The sequence below is a fragment of the Oncorhynchus clarkii genome, chromosome 30 (genome assembly GCF_045791955.1).
Source record: "Oncorhynchus clarkii lewisi isolate Uvic-CL-2024 chromosome 30, UVic_Ocla_1.0, whole genome shotgun sequence".
Classification (NCBI taxonomy): Eukaryota; Metazoa; Chordata; class Actinopteri; order Salmoniformes; family Salmonidae; genus Oncorhynchus; species Oncorhynchus clarkii.
In genome coordinates this window covers 38,560,490-38,577,751 of record NC_092176.1, presented here as the reverse complement: position 1 = coordinate 38,577,751, position 17,262 = coordinate 38,560,490, and the positions used below count along the sequence as shown (strand labels likewise).

At 42.0% G+C, this 17,262-nt stretch overlaps 1 protein-coding gene across 1 annotated transcript; it reads left to right on the top strand.

The window, feature by feature from the left end:
• The first annotated feature begins 394 nt into the window (after positions 1-394).
• LOC139390035 (perforin-1-like) lies at positions 395-3,734 on the top strand. The gene is made up of 3 exons (XM_071137146.1): positions 395-554; positions 1,476-1,595; positions 1,757-3,734. Exons 1-3 carry the CDS (start codon positions 402-404, stop codon positions 1,892-1,894), a joined length of 411 nt encoding a protein of 136 aa, XP_070993247.1. The 5' UTR covers positions 395-401; the 3' UTR covers positions 1,895-3,734.
• The last annotated feature ends 13,528 nt before the right edge of the window (positions 3,735-17,262 follow it).

Genomic DNA, 17,262 nt, shown 5'->3' with positions numbered 1-17,262 from the left:
ACAGGTTTGCTGTCAGAACTGAATGTGTAACACCACGGGACTGACAGTTTCTATATCAAGTGACATCTCCCTCCATCCAGGATATACTAGTGTGTAAATCAAACACACTTCTCAAAAGCCACTATCTGCAATTGAAACATATCCTGTATTTATGCTGATTCAGGAATGTTCTGGTATCTTCCATTTATCTGTCTGTCCTGTCTGTCTGTCTGTCTGTTTGTCTATTTCTCTCTCTTCCTCAACTGACTAATCTCCTAACACTGATAATATGTCCTCGTCTTTCAACTCTATTTTTACTCTAACTCTCTGAATGCAGTTTGAGGTGATACTTTCAAGCACTAAACATGGACATGTTCATGTCTTCCCCCTCCTGTCACCTCCTCTCTCTCAGACAGTGTACCATGGCCTCTCTCTCTCTGTCCCTGGGACTGCTGGTGCTATGCACCCTGGCTCTTGTACACTGTGACCTGGATGACGTCCAAGTCAGGGTGTGGGGCCTTAGTGCCTCCAACCTGAAAGGAGACTTCCTCTCCCAGCCAGACCCCTACGTCAAGGTGAATTTATTCATTTATTTATTCTTTATTTAACCCAAACAGTCAGTTAATAAATCATTCTTATTTACTACAACAAACTGTCAGGTGGGGAGATAAAACAGAAGTACAGTGATGTTACAGACAGGACAGACATCATAACACAGAAGGACAGAGACACAGCAATAATCAAACAGTAAACAGTAGACAGTCAGCTGTCATTTGTTTGGTTATCAAGTAGCCTACAGTGATGTTACAGACAGGACAGACATCATAACACAGAAGGACAGAGACACAGCAATAATCAAACAGTACACAGTAGACAGTCAGCTGTCATTTGTTTGGTTATCAAGTAGCCTACAGTGATGTTACAGACAGGACAGACATCATAACACAGAAGGACAGAGACACAGCAATAATCAAACAGTACACAGTAGACAGTCAGCTGTCATTTGTTTGGTTATCAAGTAGCCTACAGTGATGTTACAGACAGGACAGACGTCATAACACAGAAGGACAGAGACACAGCAATAATCAAACAGTACACAGTAGACAGTCAGCTGTCATTTGTTTGGTTATCAAGTAGCCTACAGTGATGTTACAGACAGGACAGACATCATAACACAGAAGGACAGAGACACAGCAATAATCAAACAGTACACAGTAGACAGTCAGCTGTCATTTGTTTGGTTATCAAGTAGCCTACAGTGACGTGTGACCATGAAAATGTCAGTGATTGGCTTGTTATTTGTTAGGTGAAGTAATAATAAATTAAATTAACAAAAAAACGAATGAATTAATTGATAAATGTTAAAATACGTATAGAAGTTCCTCAATCAAGTGAGCCAACTGTACATACATAACAAATAATTTAGTATTAAAAGCACAATAATAAATAAAATAATAACGTTTAATAAAGTCTATTGACAACATTATCTTCTTTAGGTGTGGTATGGCCCAGCCTTCGGTGGCATGAGCAGCATTCTGAAGAACCAGGCCAACCCCACCTGGCCCGATGAGTTCAACTTCCTAGACATGATCCACAACTCTGTCCTGAAGCTGGAGGTGAGTTTCCCCCCTTACTATGCAAAGCGCTTTGAGCACTGGAAAAGCACTATGTAAATCACATCAATTATTATTATGATGATGAAGATGATGATGAGGAGGAAGAAGATTATCATGATTATTTTTTCTATTATTGTTATTATGATGATTATTATTATTAGGTGTGGGATAATAACGTCGGACCAGATCACCGCCTGGGAACCTGCACCACCACCATCCGCCCAGGAACACACACTGAGACCTGCCACCTGAAGAAAGGCACCGTCTACTACACCTACAGCTACGACTACAGTCACTAGAAGGAACAGAATGATGGTTAGATTGTAACCTATGACCTTTATGACCTTGTGTCTGATTGGTTCTCTTACCCTTTCTCTCGTGTATTCACTTCCTTAGAGCATCAATTAAAACAACGTGCTTTACGGCAAGATGGTCTCAGACTGGCTTCATGTTTCTGAATTGTTTTAGGATTTCTCAGAAGATGCATTAGAAGATGGGCCATATCATATTAAAAGAGATCATCAATATTTCTTCTAGATTTGAGACCATTCGACATTTACCTTTTACAGTTCAACGACGTGGCCTTTTAGGGTGTATATCATACCCCCCCTATCACTCTCTCTCCCACCCCAGGTTTTTACAATGGTCATAAAATCCTGCTAGAAACTCTCTCTCTTCACTTCCATGGAGTATGGAGGGAGAGAGCCTATGGAGAACAAAGACTTTCTTCTTCCCAAAACTCCTAATCCTCAAAATTGGAGAATTAAACAATATTTGTGTTTTTGAGAATGTGGGAATGTTCCATGGACACTTCAGGGACAGTCATGTCGAGTTTGTTTCATGAAGGACAGGAAACACACATTACTGTGTCTTTGGTTGTGTCCACTTCGCAATTATGGGGTTAGCAACTAAATGTTGTGAATCCTGTGCGATCACATATGAAACTATTCGTGAAAAGATGAAATGTGATGTTAACCTTCTAAATTAGAGTATGGACTTTCATATCACGTTTAACTAGTCAGTGGCCATGCCCCAGTGAGCCAGCCTTTACATCAGGCGTCATGGAACCACCCTTTTCTGGCTGGAACTCTGAAACGTTCAACAGAGAAGAAGTACTACTCGGCGCCAAAGAGATCCACAAGAAGCCGGACGTCTTGAATGGTTAAGACGACCAAAAAACATGAAGCTGTCACTACATGTTAAAATGGTTGCCAATTTAAACTAGAGTCAGAGAACGCTGGGACGGAGTCCCCACGTTGAAATGGCTACAACTCTATAAACTAAAGAGCAATTATTCAGACTGCAGCTGTATCTCTTCTAAGAACAGTTCTGAATGGTACTCTGAAGTATCCATTATAACAACTACGACAGACTGTGACTCCAAGCCATCATATCGGTTTTGTCCGGTAGGGACTTTTCCTCTGTGTCATGTAGTAACCCATGTGTGAACTAATTGTGTGTGTGTTTATGTCATGTTATTCTGGGATTGATTAGTTAGTTAGTAAATAAATCATTAAACCCATTTGTATATCTCTGATTCTATGCTAGGGTTGGTGCAGACATCCAAGGGTTTGCGACATTCAGAATATGACTGATGAGGTGATAATACATTAATAAGTGACTGTAATCAATAAGATATGAACATATCTGAAGAGTTCTTTCGGGAAATACAGACACTTAAAACATTTTCCCGTAATGCACCGACTTCCTAGTTAATTAAAGTTACATGATAAGTTTAATTGCGTAATAAAATTACACATAGAGAATTGATTTGATATAAAACAGTCACATTTAATGATAGCCAACGACACAACAGTATACAATTATTGTTGTCACGCCCTGGCCTTAGTTATCTTTTTCTCCTTTATTGTTTTGGTTAGGTCAGGGTGTGACATGGGTGATGTATGTGTTTTTGTACTGTCTAAGGGTTCTGTATGTTTATGGGGTGTTTACTAGTCTAGGTGTTTATATAAGTCTATGGTTGCCTAGATTGGTTCTCAATTAGAGGCAGCTGTCTATCGTTGTCTCTGATTGGGAACCATATTTAGGCAGCCATGTTCATGGGGTATTTTGTGGTTGGTTGTCTTCTGTCTATGCACCAGATAGGACTGTTTCGGTTTTTCACATTTGTTGTTTTGGTATTTTGTAGTGTTCACGTTTATGGACTTTACTAAACTTGTTGAACTCTAACCACGCTGCGCTTTGGTCCGATCCTTCGTCCGCAGAAGAAAACGGTTACAATCGTGCTTAAACCTGAGTGTAATATACCTTTTTGTGCTTAAACCTGAGTGTAATATACCTTTTTGTTATTCTACGGTTTGGCCTTCTTTCATTATCAGCATTTCAGATAAATACAACATTTCCCCCTTGTTGATCCAACCTGGGATGACATGGTGGAAGCTAAGCTGCAGTATCACCATCAACATGGGAACCCACAACGTCAAGGAGCCCTCTGTTATACTTACAGTTACAAAGGACCCCCCCCCCCCATGTGGAAATGAACTGAATGATAATTCATAATGGTATATTATCAACCACAACAAAAATATGACTTCATCACACCAGATGGGGGCGCTGTTGTATAGAGAACTGCAGGCGTGGATTCCTAAAGCTTCTCAGAAAAGGACTGCTAAGATATGTCACCAGTGACAACCGTAAGGCTCTCCAGAGGGTAGTGAGGTCTGCACAACGCATCACCGGGGGCAAACTACCTGCCCTCCAGGACACCTACACCACCCGATGTCACAGGAAGGCCAAAAGACAGTCAAGGACATCAACTACCTGAGCTACTGCCTGTTCACCCTGCTATCATCCAGAAGGTGAGGTCAGTACAGGTCCATCAAAGCTGGGACAGAGAGACTGAGAAACAGCTTCTATCTCAAGGCCATCAGACTGTTAAACAGCCATCACTAACATTGAGTGGCATCTGCCAACACAGACTCAAAATCTAGCCACTTTAATAATTAATAATTGGATGTAATAAATGTATCACTAGTCAACAATGCCACTTTATATAATGTTTACATACCATACATTACTCATCTCACATGTACTCTATACCATCTACTGCATCTTGCCAATGCCGTTCAGCCATCGCTCATCCATATATTTAAATGTACATATTCTTAATCATTACTTTACACTTGTGTGTATATCAGGTAGTTGTTGTGAAATTGTTAGATTACTTGTTAGATGTTAATGGCACTGTCGGAACTAGAAGCACAAGCATTTTGCTACACTTTTATTAACATCTGCTAACCATGTGTATGTGACCAATAACATCTGCTAACCATGTGTATGTGACCAATAACATTTGATTTGATTTGATTCCCAAAGAAAATAATGCATTTTTACTCCATACATTTTCCCTGACAGCCCAAAGTACTGATGAAATGTTGAATGCTTAGCAGCACAGGGAAACGGTCAACTTCACACACTTATGAAGATAACTTTTCCCCACTGCCTCTGCTCTGGCCAACTCACTAAAGACAAATGCTTTATTTGTAAATGATGTCTGAGTTTTGGAGTGTGTCCCCGGCTATCCCAAAAACAAAAATATATAAAAATTGTGCCTTCTGGTTGGCTTGATATAAGGAATAAGAAATTATTTATACTTTTGATACTTAAGTAAATTTCAGAAATTACATTTACTTTTGATAAATAAGTATATTTTAACTTTTACTCAAGTAGTATTTTACTGGATGACTTTTAATGCAGTTATTATATTAAGGTATCTTTACTTTTGTTCAAGTATGACAACTGAGTACCTTTTCTACCACTGCTTTCAGATCAGGGGAGACCTGTCCCTTATTCATAGTGTCTCAGATTAGGAGAGCTGATCTAGGATCAGGTTTTCCAAGTCCAGATCAATCTGCTTCAATATGATCTTATTAGCCAAACTGTTATGAACACACTTCATGAATACGGGCCTAGATCAGGGCCCGTGTCCACAAAGCGCCTCAGAACTAGAGACTGATTTCCACCAACAGGTTGTTTCTGTTGACTATCTAACGGATGTTCTTGAACAGGAAAACATCTGAGAGCAGAGCATTACATTTACATTTTAGTCAATCAGCAGACGTTCTTATTCAGAACGACTTACAGAGGAGGACAGAGGAGTCGAGGAGAGGACAGACTTTTGGCCAAATGAGAATCTCCCAGTGAATAAAATGTATCTCAGTGACAGGGAAACTAATGAGTGGTTGAGAGGTTGAGTAGAGTGTTAATTTATTAGTAGGTAAAGGAGGAGTCTGCTCTCCTCCTTGATTACCTACTTCAGCAGAGGATTCACAAGAGTATCCTTTCAGGTTCTAGCGTGGAAGTGTTTTAAACTCCACCCCCTTTGAATCATCTTATCTTATCTGGAAGGAGAAAAGCATGCTACTTCTACCTTTGTCTATAAAATGTCTTTCACAACGACTAGCTACATTTATTTGTATCACTACACATTTATTTAGGGATTACAATGAGCCAATGAGGATGGTATGATGGTATGTCTCCACATGCCTGACTGAGCAGTGAGGTCATTCCTCAAAAAAAAAGGTGTTTGATCAAATACAAAGTTATTTTACAAAGACAAAAAATTAACAACAGACTTTCAGCTTGTAGAGATGGCCACTCAACAAGCTCAGCACTGACAGAAATGACTGATGACTGGCTGAAAGAAATTGATAGTAAGAAGTTAGACCTCAGCGCAGCCTTTGATGTCATTCATCATTAATCTATTGCTGAAAAAACATAGGTGTTATGGATTTGCATCCTCTGCCTTATTATGGATTGAGAGTTACCTATCTTATAGAACCTAGAGTTACCTATCTAATAGAACCCAGAGTTACATATCTAATAGAACCCAGAGTTACCTATCTAATAGAACCCAGAGTTACCTAATAGAACACAGAGGGTTTTCGTTAATGGAGGCTGGGATGAAGCCTGGGTTAACAGAGATGATCTCATTACATAATGAAAGGTAGGTTAGGGTACGCCTTGTGATAAAAGGCTTTCCTCCAACAGGTGGGTGACAACAGGGGCCAACTATGTTGTCAACGTCAATTTCCCACTCCTGAGCTGAAATGAGCCAAAGCAAGCTGCTCAAGGTTGACCTGGTTACACATCCATCAAAGTTTCTGGAGCCTCGTTAGAAAGGACAATGTGAAAAGAAAATATCTGAGATAGCACGGTTCAGATCGGGATGATGGTTTACAATCAGAGACCAGAGCACACATCCTATGATACAGGCTAGAGAACAACAACAGCAGGTCAGCAACAACAGGTTTCCTTTCCAACTCACCACAAAGTCACTACCATAGAAATATCATGACTAGAACGGGTGTCCCCATTGAAGTAAATGATGTGCATTTTCTCAGGTCAGACGGCTGTCGGCTGAGGCACTGGGCTTCTCAATGCATTGCACAGACAGAGATAAACACCTCTCTGGGAAAAGGAAGGGCGGGGGTGTATGCTTTATGATTAACGATTCATGGTGTAATCATAACAACATACAGGAACTCAAGTCCTTCTGCTCACCCGATCTAGAATTCCTTACAATTGTCGGCTATTTTACCTACCAAGATAATTCTTGTCAGTTATAGTCACAGCTGTGTATATTCCCCCTCAAGCAGACTACAAGACGGCCATCAAGGAACTTCACTGGACTATATGCAAACTGGAAACCATACATCCTGAGGCTGCATTTATTGCAGCTGCGGATTTTAACAAAGCAAATTTGAGAACAAGTCTACCTAAATTCTTCCAGAACATTGATTGCGCTATGCTCATGCGCTATACCCTTGACCACTGCTACTCTAACTTCCGCGATGCATACAAAGCCCTCCTCAGCCCTCCCTTTTGGCAAATCCGACCAGGACGCCATTTTGCTCCGTCCGTCTTATAGGCAGAAACTCAAACAGGATGTACCAGTGACAAGAACCATTCAACTCTGGTCTGACCAATCGGAAGCCATGCTTCAAGATTGTTTTGATCACGCGGACTGGAATATGTTCCGGTCAGCCTCAGAGAACAACATCGACGTATACGTGCGTTTATAAAGAAGTGCATTGGAGATGTTGTACCCACTGTGACTGCTGAAACCTACCCTAACCAGAAACCATGGATGGATGGCGGCATTCGCTCAAAACTGAAAGCGCGAGCCATTAACCATGGAAAGACAATGTCTGAATATAAACTGTGTAACTATTCCCTCCGCAAGGCAATCAAACAAGCTAAATGCCCGTACAGGGACAAGGTAGAGTCTAAATTAAACGGCTCAGACGTATGTGGCAGTGTCTACAGGAAATCACAGACTACAGAAAGAAATCCAGCCACGTCAAGGACACTGATGCCACGCTTCCAGACAAACTAAACACCTTCTTTGCCCACTTTGAGGACAATACAGTGCCACCATCACGACCCGCTATCAAGGACTGCGCCCCCCCCCCCCTCTCCGTGGCTGACGTGAATAAAACAATTAAACGTGTTAACTCTCACAAGTCTGCTGACCAAGACAGCATCCCTAGCCGCATCCTCAAAGCATGCGCAGACCAGGTGGCTGGTGTGTTTACGAACATATTCAATCCCTCCCTATCCCAGTCTGTTGTCCCCAAATGTTTCAAGATGGCTACTATTGTTCCTGTACCCAAGAAGGCAAAGATAGCTGAACTAAATGACTACCCCCGTAGCACTCACTTCTGTCATCATGAAGTGCTTTGAGAGACTAGCGAAGGATCATATCACCTTCACCTTACCGGCCACCATAGACCCACTTCAGTTTGCATACCGTCCCAACAGGTCCACAGACGACGCCATCACACTGCACAATGCCCTATCCCATCTTGATAAAAGGAATACCGATGTAAGAATGCTGGTCATTGACTTCAGCTCAGCATTCAACACCATAGTACCCTCCAAGCTCATCATCAAGCTGGAGGCCCTGAGTCTCACATTTGCCCTGTGCAATTGGGTCCTGGACTTTCTGACGAGCTGCCCCTAGGTGGTGAAGGTAGGAAACATCATCTCTACTTTGCTGACCCTCAACACTGGGGACCCACAAGGGTGTGTGCTCAGCTCTCTCCTGTGCTCCCTGTTCGCCCACCACTGAGTGGCCATGCACGCCTCCAACTCAATCATCAAGTTTGCAGACGACACAACAGTAATGGGCTTGACTACCAACAACGACGAGACAGCTTACAGGGAGGAGGTGAGGGCACTCAGAGTGAGGTGTCAGGAAAACAATCTCTCACTCAACGTCAACAAAACAAAGGAGATGATTGTGGACTTTATGAAACAGCAGAGGAAGCACCCCCCTATCCACATCGAAGGGACAGCAGTGGAGAAGGTGGAAAGTTTTAAGTCCCTCGGCGTACACATCACAGACAAACTGAACTCACAGACAGTGTCGTGAAGAAGGCTCAACAGCGCCTCTTCAACCTCAGGAGGCTGAAATTTTTACAGACAAATTTTTACAGACAAATTTTACAACAAAAATATCCAAGACGGCGTAGCAGTCGGATGTGTGTGTTTTGTCTTGTCTCTTCGTGTCCCTTGTAAACATCGTTTTTCCCTGTTTTTTGTATATATATTTTATATTTTAACATCACTTTCTATCTACGGACTGAATATACTTTCCTGCAACCTGCCTCACCCAATGCGGTACGGATCTTCTATTTTTATACTCATCAACTCATCAAAAACGAGCCAGCTAACTGGCTACTAGTTAGCCACGGCCCGCTAGCTGTCTAAAGTACATCGGACTGTTAGCTTAAGAGGCCCATCGGACAAATTCTATGGCCACTATACCCACCATACTGAGGGAGCCCTGCTGATCCGTCGTCTGAACCGGAACCCCAACAGATGCTAGCCAGCTAAATAGCTACTAGCTAGAAGTCATCAGCCACATCTAGCACGGACAACTCTCGAAAGTCTGCACCGTAACTAAAACCAGAGCAAATCGGACTTAATTTTTTCCATATCTCCGGATTCCTACCACAAGCTCAGTGACATCACCTGGTTTAAATGATTTTTTCTAGGGATATCTCATGTATCTCATATATTTCATATTCTTTTTTCATCGTCACTCTATGCACAGGTTTACCCTTACTGTATCCACATCCTACCATACCTTTGTTTGTACATTATGCCTTGAATCTATTCTACCGTGCCCAGAAATCTGCTCCTTTTACTCTCTGTTCTGAAAGTACTAGATGACCAGTTATTTTAGCCTTTAGCCTTATCCTACTCCTCCTCTTCCTCTGGTGATGTGGAGGATAATCCAGGCCCTGCAGTGCCTAGCTCCACTCCCATTCCCCAGGCACTATCATTTGCTGACTTCTGTAACCGTAAAAGCCTTGGTTTCATGCATGTTAACATTAGAAGCCTCCTCCATAAGTTTGTTTTATTCACTGCCCTAGCACACTCTGCCAACCTGGATATCCTAGCTGTGTCTGAATCCTGGCTCAGGAAGACCACCAAAAACCCTGAAATTTCCATCCCCAACTATAACATTTTCCGACAAGATAGAACTGCCAAAGGGGGCGGTGTTGCAATCAACTGCAGAAATAGCCTGCAGAGTTCTGTCTTACTATCCAGGTCTATACAAACAATTCGAGCTTCTACTTTTAAAAATAACCTTTCCAGAAACAAGTCTCTCACCGTTGCTGCTTGCTATAGACCACCCTCTGCCCCAGCTGTGCCCTGGACACCATATGTGAACTGATTGCTCCCTATCGATCTTCAGAGCTAGTGCTGCTAGGTGACCTAAACTGGGACATGCTTAACACCCCGGCCGCCTTACAATCTAAGCTTGGTGTCCTCAATCTCTCACAAATTAACAATGAATCCACCAGGTACAACCCTAAATCCGTAAACACGGGCACCCTCATAGATATCATCCTAACCAACTTGCCCTCCAAATACACCTCTGCTGTTTTCAACCAAGATCTCAGTGATCACTGCCTCAGATGAATCCACTATAATTGAGAATTTCAATAAGCATTCTTCTACGGCTGGCCATGCTTTCCACCTGGCTACCCCTACCCCGGTCAACTGCCCTGCACGCCCCACAGCAACTCGCCCAAGCCTCCCCCATTTTTCCTTCACCCAAATCCAGATAGCTGATGTTCTTAAAGAACTGCAAAACCTGGACCCCTACAAATCAGCCAGGTTAGACAATCAGATAGAAAGAGAGGGTCAAAGATTATCTGCTGAAATTGTTGCCACCCCTATTACTAGCCTGTTCAACCTCTCTTTCGTAACGTCTGAAATTCCCAAAGATTGGAAAGCTGCCGCGGGCATCCCCCTCTTCAAAGGGGGAGACATTCTAGACCCAAATAGCTACAGACCTATATCTATCCTTCCCTGTCTTCCTAAGGTCTTCGAAAGCCAAGTCAACAAACAGATTACCGACCATTTCGAATCCCACCGTACCTTCTCCGCTATGCAATCTGGTTTCAGAGCTGGTCATGGCTGCATCTTAGTCACGCTCAAGGTCCTAAACCCTATCATAACCGCCATCGATAAGAGACATTACTGTGCAGCCGTATTCATCGACCTGGCAGACTCAACAGCCTTGGTTTCTCAAATGATTGCCTCGCCTGGTTCACCAACTACTTCTTTGATAGAGTTCAGTGTGTCAAATTGGAGGGCCTGTTGTCCGGACCTCTTGCAGTCTCCTGTCGGGCTGTATCACCGCCTGGTACGTCAACTGCACCGCCCTCAACCGCAAGGCTCTCCAGAGGGTGGTGTGGTCTGCACAACGCATCACCGGGGCGAACTACCTGCCCTCCATGACACCTCACAGGAAGGCCAAAAATATAATCAAGGACATCAACCACCAAAGCCACTGCCTGTTCACACCGTTACCATCCAGAAGGCGAAGTCAGTACAGGTGCATCAAAGCTGGGACCGAGAGTCTGAAAAACAGCTTCTATCTCAAGGCCATCGGACTGCTAAACAACCATCACTAACTCAATCACTGGTCACTTTAATAAATGGATCACTAGTCACCTTATACAATGCACTCTAAATAACGCCACTTTAATCATGTTTACACATCTTACATTACTCACATCACATGTATATACTCTATTTTATACCATATATTGCACCTTCAACATTGCTCATCCATATACTTACATGTACATATTCTCATTCACCCCTTTATATTTGTATGTATAAGGTAGTTGTTGCGGAATTGTTAGATTACTTGTTAAATATTACTGCACTGTCGGAACTAGAAGCACAAGCATTTCGCGACACTCCCATTAACATCTGCTAATCATGTGTACGTGACAAATAACATTTGATTTGATTTGATTACCAAGATAAATGTGGAAGCCTATAACGTGTAACAACAAGTTCTGATACTATCTGAAATGCTGATTGAACAAATTCTATTCCAGATAATGTCAAAAGGCCAGCCCAGTGAATCAACAGTTAGGTAAGGGAGAGGACATTGCTAATGGTGGAGATGGTAAATAGTACTGCATAGAATCTGTAATTCTTCAGTAATACCATGAACCATTATATACAGTGCATTCAGAAAGTATTCAGACCCCTTGACTTTTTCTACATTTTGTTACTTTATGGCCATATTCTTAAATGGATTCAAACTTTTTTGTCTTCTCATTTTCTCATCAGTCTACACACATTACCCCGAAATGATAAAGTGAGAAGAGAAATTTAATTTGGACATGATTTGGAAAGGCACACCCCTGTCTATATAAAGTAGCACAATTGACTGTGCAGGTCAGAGCAAAAACCAAGCCAAAGGTCAAAGATATTGTCCGTAGAGCTCTGAGACAGGATTGTGTTAAGGCACAGATCTGGGGAAGGTACCCCAAAAAATTCTGCAGCATTGAAGGTCCCCAAGAACACAGTGGCCGCCATCATTCTTAAACGGAAGACGTTTGGAACCACAAAGACTCTTCCTAGAGCTGGCCGCCCAGCCAAACTGAGCAATCGAGGGAGAAGGGCCTTGGTCAGGGAGGTAACCAAGAACCCGGTGGTCATTCTGACAGAGCTTCAGAGTTTCTCTGTGGAGATGGGAGAACCTTCCAGAAGGACAACCATCTCTGCAGCACTCCACCAATCAGGCCTTTATGGTAGAGTGGCCAGACGGATGCCACTCCTCAGTAAAATGCACATGACAGCCCACTTGGAGTTTGCCAAAAGGCACCAAAAGAAGTCTCTGACCATGAGAATCAAGAATATCTGGTCTGCAGAAACCAATATTAAACTCCTTGGCCTGAATGCCAAGCGTCGCATCTGGAGGAAACCTGGCACCATCCCTATGGTGAATCATGTGGTGGCAGCATCATGCTCTGTGGATGTTTTTCAGCGGCAGGGACTGGGAGACTAGTCAGGATTGAGGGAAAGATGAATGGAGCGAAGTACAGAGAGATCCTTAATGAAAACCTGCTCCAGAGTGATCAGGACCTCAGACTGGGGTGAAGGTTCAACTTCCAAAAAGGACAACAACCTTAAGCACACAGCAAGACAATGCATGAGTGGCTTCGGGACAAGTCTCTGAATGTCCTTGAGTGGCCCAGCCAGAACTCGTACTTGAACCAGATTAAAAGCTTGTAGCTTCATGCCCAATAAGAGTCGAGGCTGTAATCGCTGCCAAAAGTACTTCAACAAAGTTGACCGACCTGTTCGATTCTGATTTATTTAGCAAAATTTAAAATTGTGTTTTTTACATTGGATAAAAGTAAAGACTCAGAGCTAGAAAATGGTATATCATACACTACAGTTGACGAACAATGGAAAAGTAATTATGCTTTGAAGGTTGGTAAACTTGTAACCTCACTTTTTTTTAAATGGCCCCAGAGTGTTTTGGTACCTACTGGTGAGCTCTTCGTCTACACCTATTCAGCATCGTTCACACCCTTTTAAGCTCTAGCTCCACCCATCTCTTTAACGATTCACATGTGAGGCTATGTACTAAACAACCAAAGATTTCAAGACAAAAGGCTGGCTTATACTATGGGTGTGTTCTTAAATTTAATCTGGAGTGCTGGAGTGCCAGAGTGTGCTCAGGGCATTCGTAAACTTAGAGTATTGTCAGATTGGCCGTTTGTAAATTCAGAGCGTTTCACTCTCAGAGCGCACACTGAACGCTCTAGCCGAGGAGTAGGGATGATCCGAGCGTTCTGACCTAACAGCAGTCAAGCACCCAAGCTAACTAGCTAACGTTGGCTAGCTACTTCTAGACAAATAAGAGAACACCTCACTCTGATAATTGTACTCACCCTGGTAGAGCTGGTTTGTTGTTATGTTATCCAGAGTGGTGGTAACTGCAACTGTGCTGCTGGCAACAATTTAATTACGCTTTTTTGCCAACGTTTACTGACACCGGCCATATTCAACGGGTGTTGAGCGTTTGTAAATTGGTCAGTTATTCTGCGTTCTGGCACAATCAGACAAGAGTGCTCTGAAATCGGAGTAGATAGCCAGTGCGAATTTACCAGCTACGTCTATCGACAGTTGTCGCAGTGACGTCATAAGGGCTCTGAGATGCTAATATATCTACACAGATCATACACATAACGTTAGCTAGCTAGCTAACAGTACACTTTAACTTGAAATGAAAATTACTTTTTGACAAAATGTTAATTACATAGATGGACTCTTCTCCCTCTCTGTCACTGATGCCATGGTTAGTTTGAAGATGTAATCTGGAGACAGGTATTTTATACAACATCCTTCTGTGTGTTCTCTTTTTAACTCTGTCTGCATATTTGCAATCAAATGCCAGAATTTTCTCCATCTCCTTAGCGACCATACTCTAATTCCACTGATTTCAAACCTCGGTGCTACAAAAAGTAGAGAGCAAAATTATGCAGTTCTACAGCGTGACATCTTTCAAAAAAGCAGCGTTAGAAAGGATTCCCTACACATCCTGACCAGCTCATATTACAGACAGAATCGAGCTACATGGCGGACCAATCAGAACTCATCTCTTGGCATGTCCAGCCCACTCATTATTTCAGCCAATCATGGCTAATGGGAAGGTTGCTGACTTTTTCCATGGCTAAACCAACTAGGCTCATAATTTGCCTACAGTAGTTAAATAAAGGTAAACAAATAATCATAATAAAATAACAATTTAACAATTTAATTTGTATTAACAGATGTCATACAAGTTTGTTATTAAGGCACATGAAAGCTCACATGTTCCAGAAGACATTTCTATGAAAAAACACATTTTGGATTTTTTTTAAAGTTTACGTTCAATGGCGCTCCTGTGAAGTAGTTTCTCGCGACATATGCCTAGTTTCCTGAAACGAGTCACAGTACTGAGTAAAGGGTCTGAATACTTATGTAAATCTGATATGATTTTTTATATATATATATATATATATATATACATACACACACACACAGTGGGCAAAAAAGTATTTAGTCTGTCACCAATTGTGCAAGTTCTCCCACTTAAAAAGATGAGAGGCCTGTTCATCATAGGTACACTTCAACTATCACAGACAAAATGAGAAAAAAAATCCAGAAAATCACATTGTAGGATTTTTTATTCATTTATTTGCAAATTATGGTGGAAAATAAGTATTTGGTCAATAACAAATGACACCGTATTCCTTATATACTGGTCAAAAGTACAGTGCCTTGCGAAAGTATTCGGCCCCCTTGAACTTTGCGACCTTTTGCCACATTTCAGGCTTCAAACATAAAGATATAAAACTGTATTTTTTTGTGAAGAATCAACAACAAGTGGGACACAATCATGAAGTGGAACGACATTTATTGGATATTTCAAACTTTTTTAACAAATCAAAAACTGAAAAATTGGGCGTGCAAAATTATTCAGCCCCTTTACTTTCAGTGCAGCAAACTCTCTCCAGAAGTTCAGTGAGGATCTCTGAAGGATCCAATGTTGACCTAAATGACTAATGATGATAAATACAATCCACCTGTGTGTAATCAAGTCTCCGTATAAATGCACCTGCACTGTGATAGTCTCAGAGGTCCGTTAAAAGCGCAGAGAGCATCATGAAGAACAAGGAACACACCAGGCAGGTCCGAGATACTGTTGTGAAGAAGTTTAAAGCTGGATATGGATACAAAAAGATTTCCCAAGCTTTAAACATCCCAAGGAGCACTGTGCAAGCGATAATATTGAAATGGAAGGAGTATCAGACCACTGCAAATCTACCAAGACCTGGCCGTCCCTCTAAACTTTCAGCTCATACAAGGAGAAGACTGATCAGAGATGCAGCCAAGAGGCCCATGATCACTCTGGATGAACTGCAGAGATCTACAGCTGAGGTGGGAGACTCTGTCCATAGGACAACAATCAGTCGTATATTGCACATCTGGCCTTAATGGAAGAGTGGCAAGAAGAAAGCCATTTCTTAAAGATATCCATAAAAAGTGTTGTTTAAAGTTTGCCACAAGCCACCTGGGAGACACACCAAACGTGGAAGAAGGTGCTCTGGTCAGATGAAACCAAAATTGAACTTTTTGGCAACAATGCAAAACGTTATGTTTGGCGTAAAAGCAACACAGCTGAACACACCATCCCCACTGTCAAACATGGTGGTGGCAGCATCATGGTTTGGGCCTGCTTTTCTTCAGCAGGGACAGGGAAGATGGTTAAAATTGATGGGAAGATGGATGGAGCCAAATACAGGACCATTCTGGAAGAAAACCTGATGGAGTCTGCAAAAGACCTGAGACTGGGACGGAGATTTGTCTTCCAACAAGACAATGATCCAAAACATAAAGCAAAATCTACAATGGAATGGTTCAAAAATAAACATATCCAGGTGTTAGAATGGCCAAGTCAAAGTCCAGACCTGAATCCAATCGAGAATCTGTGGAAAGAACTGAAAACTGCTGTTCACAAATGCTCTCCATCCAACCTCACTGAGCTTGAGCTGTTTTGCAAGGAGGAATGGGAAAAAATGTCAGTCTCTCGATGTGCAAAACTGATAGAGACACCCCAAGCGACTTACAGCTGTAATCGCAGCAAAAGGTGGCGCTACAAAGTATTAACTTAAGGGGGCTGAATAATTTTGCACGCCCAATTTTTCAGTTTTTGTTTTGTTAAAAAAGTTTTAAATATCCAATAAATGTCGTTCCACTTCATGATTGTGTCCCACTTGTTGTTGATTCTTCACAAAAAAATACAGTTTTATATCTTTATGTTTAAAGCCTGAAATGTGGCAAAAGGTCGCAAAGTTCAAGGGGGCCGAATACTTTCGCAAGGCACTGTAATTAGCTGGTTAGCATCTGATGGCTAGCTTATGATGGAGGTTCTAGCTAAAAGGTCTAAAAATAGCGGATCCGTAACACATTGTGTGTTTGCAGCAAGGTATATTTAATTTAAAAAATGGAAAAAGAGATTGAAGTATATTGAAATATATACAAAAAAAAATATGAAAAAAGACAACCTTTACATGGGAAAACGACAAACACGTCTGCACTGCTACGCCATCTTGGACACTCTAGACCCCACAAGTCCCCACAAGGAATAGTAAACCAACAAAAATGTGACTAACTGGGAGCATTTTGTTAGTCCCCACAAGGTCAAATGCTATTTCTTGGGGATTTAGGGTTAAGGTTAGAATTAGGGTTAGGGTTAAGAGATAGGGTTAGTTTAAGGGTTATAACTTTTGAATGGGACTGATTGTATGTCCCCACAAGGTTAGCTGCGCCA

What these genes read in the sequence shown, in the direction of transcription:
- LOC139390035 (XM_071137146.1), top strand. Translation starts at nt 402, where the DNA reads ATGGCCTCTCTCTCTCTGTCCCTGGGACTGCTGGTGCTATGCACCCTG. An exon ending in AGCCAGACCCCTACGTCAAG is followed by an intron (nt 555 to 1,475) that starts GTGAATTTATTC and finishes TATCTTCTTTAG; the next exon opens with GTGTGGTATGGCCCAGCCTT. An exon ending in ACTCTGTCCTGAAGCTGGAG is followed by an intron (nt 1,596 to 1,756) that starts GTGAGTTTCCCC and finishes TATTATTATTAG; the next exon opens with GTGTGGGATAATAACGTCGG.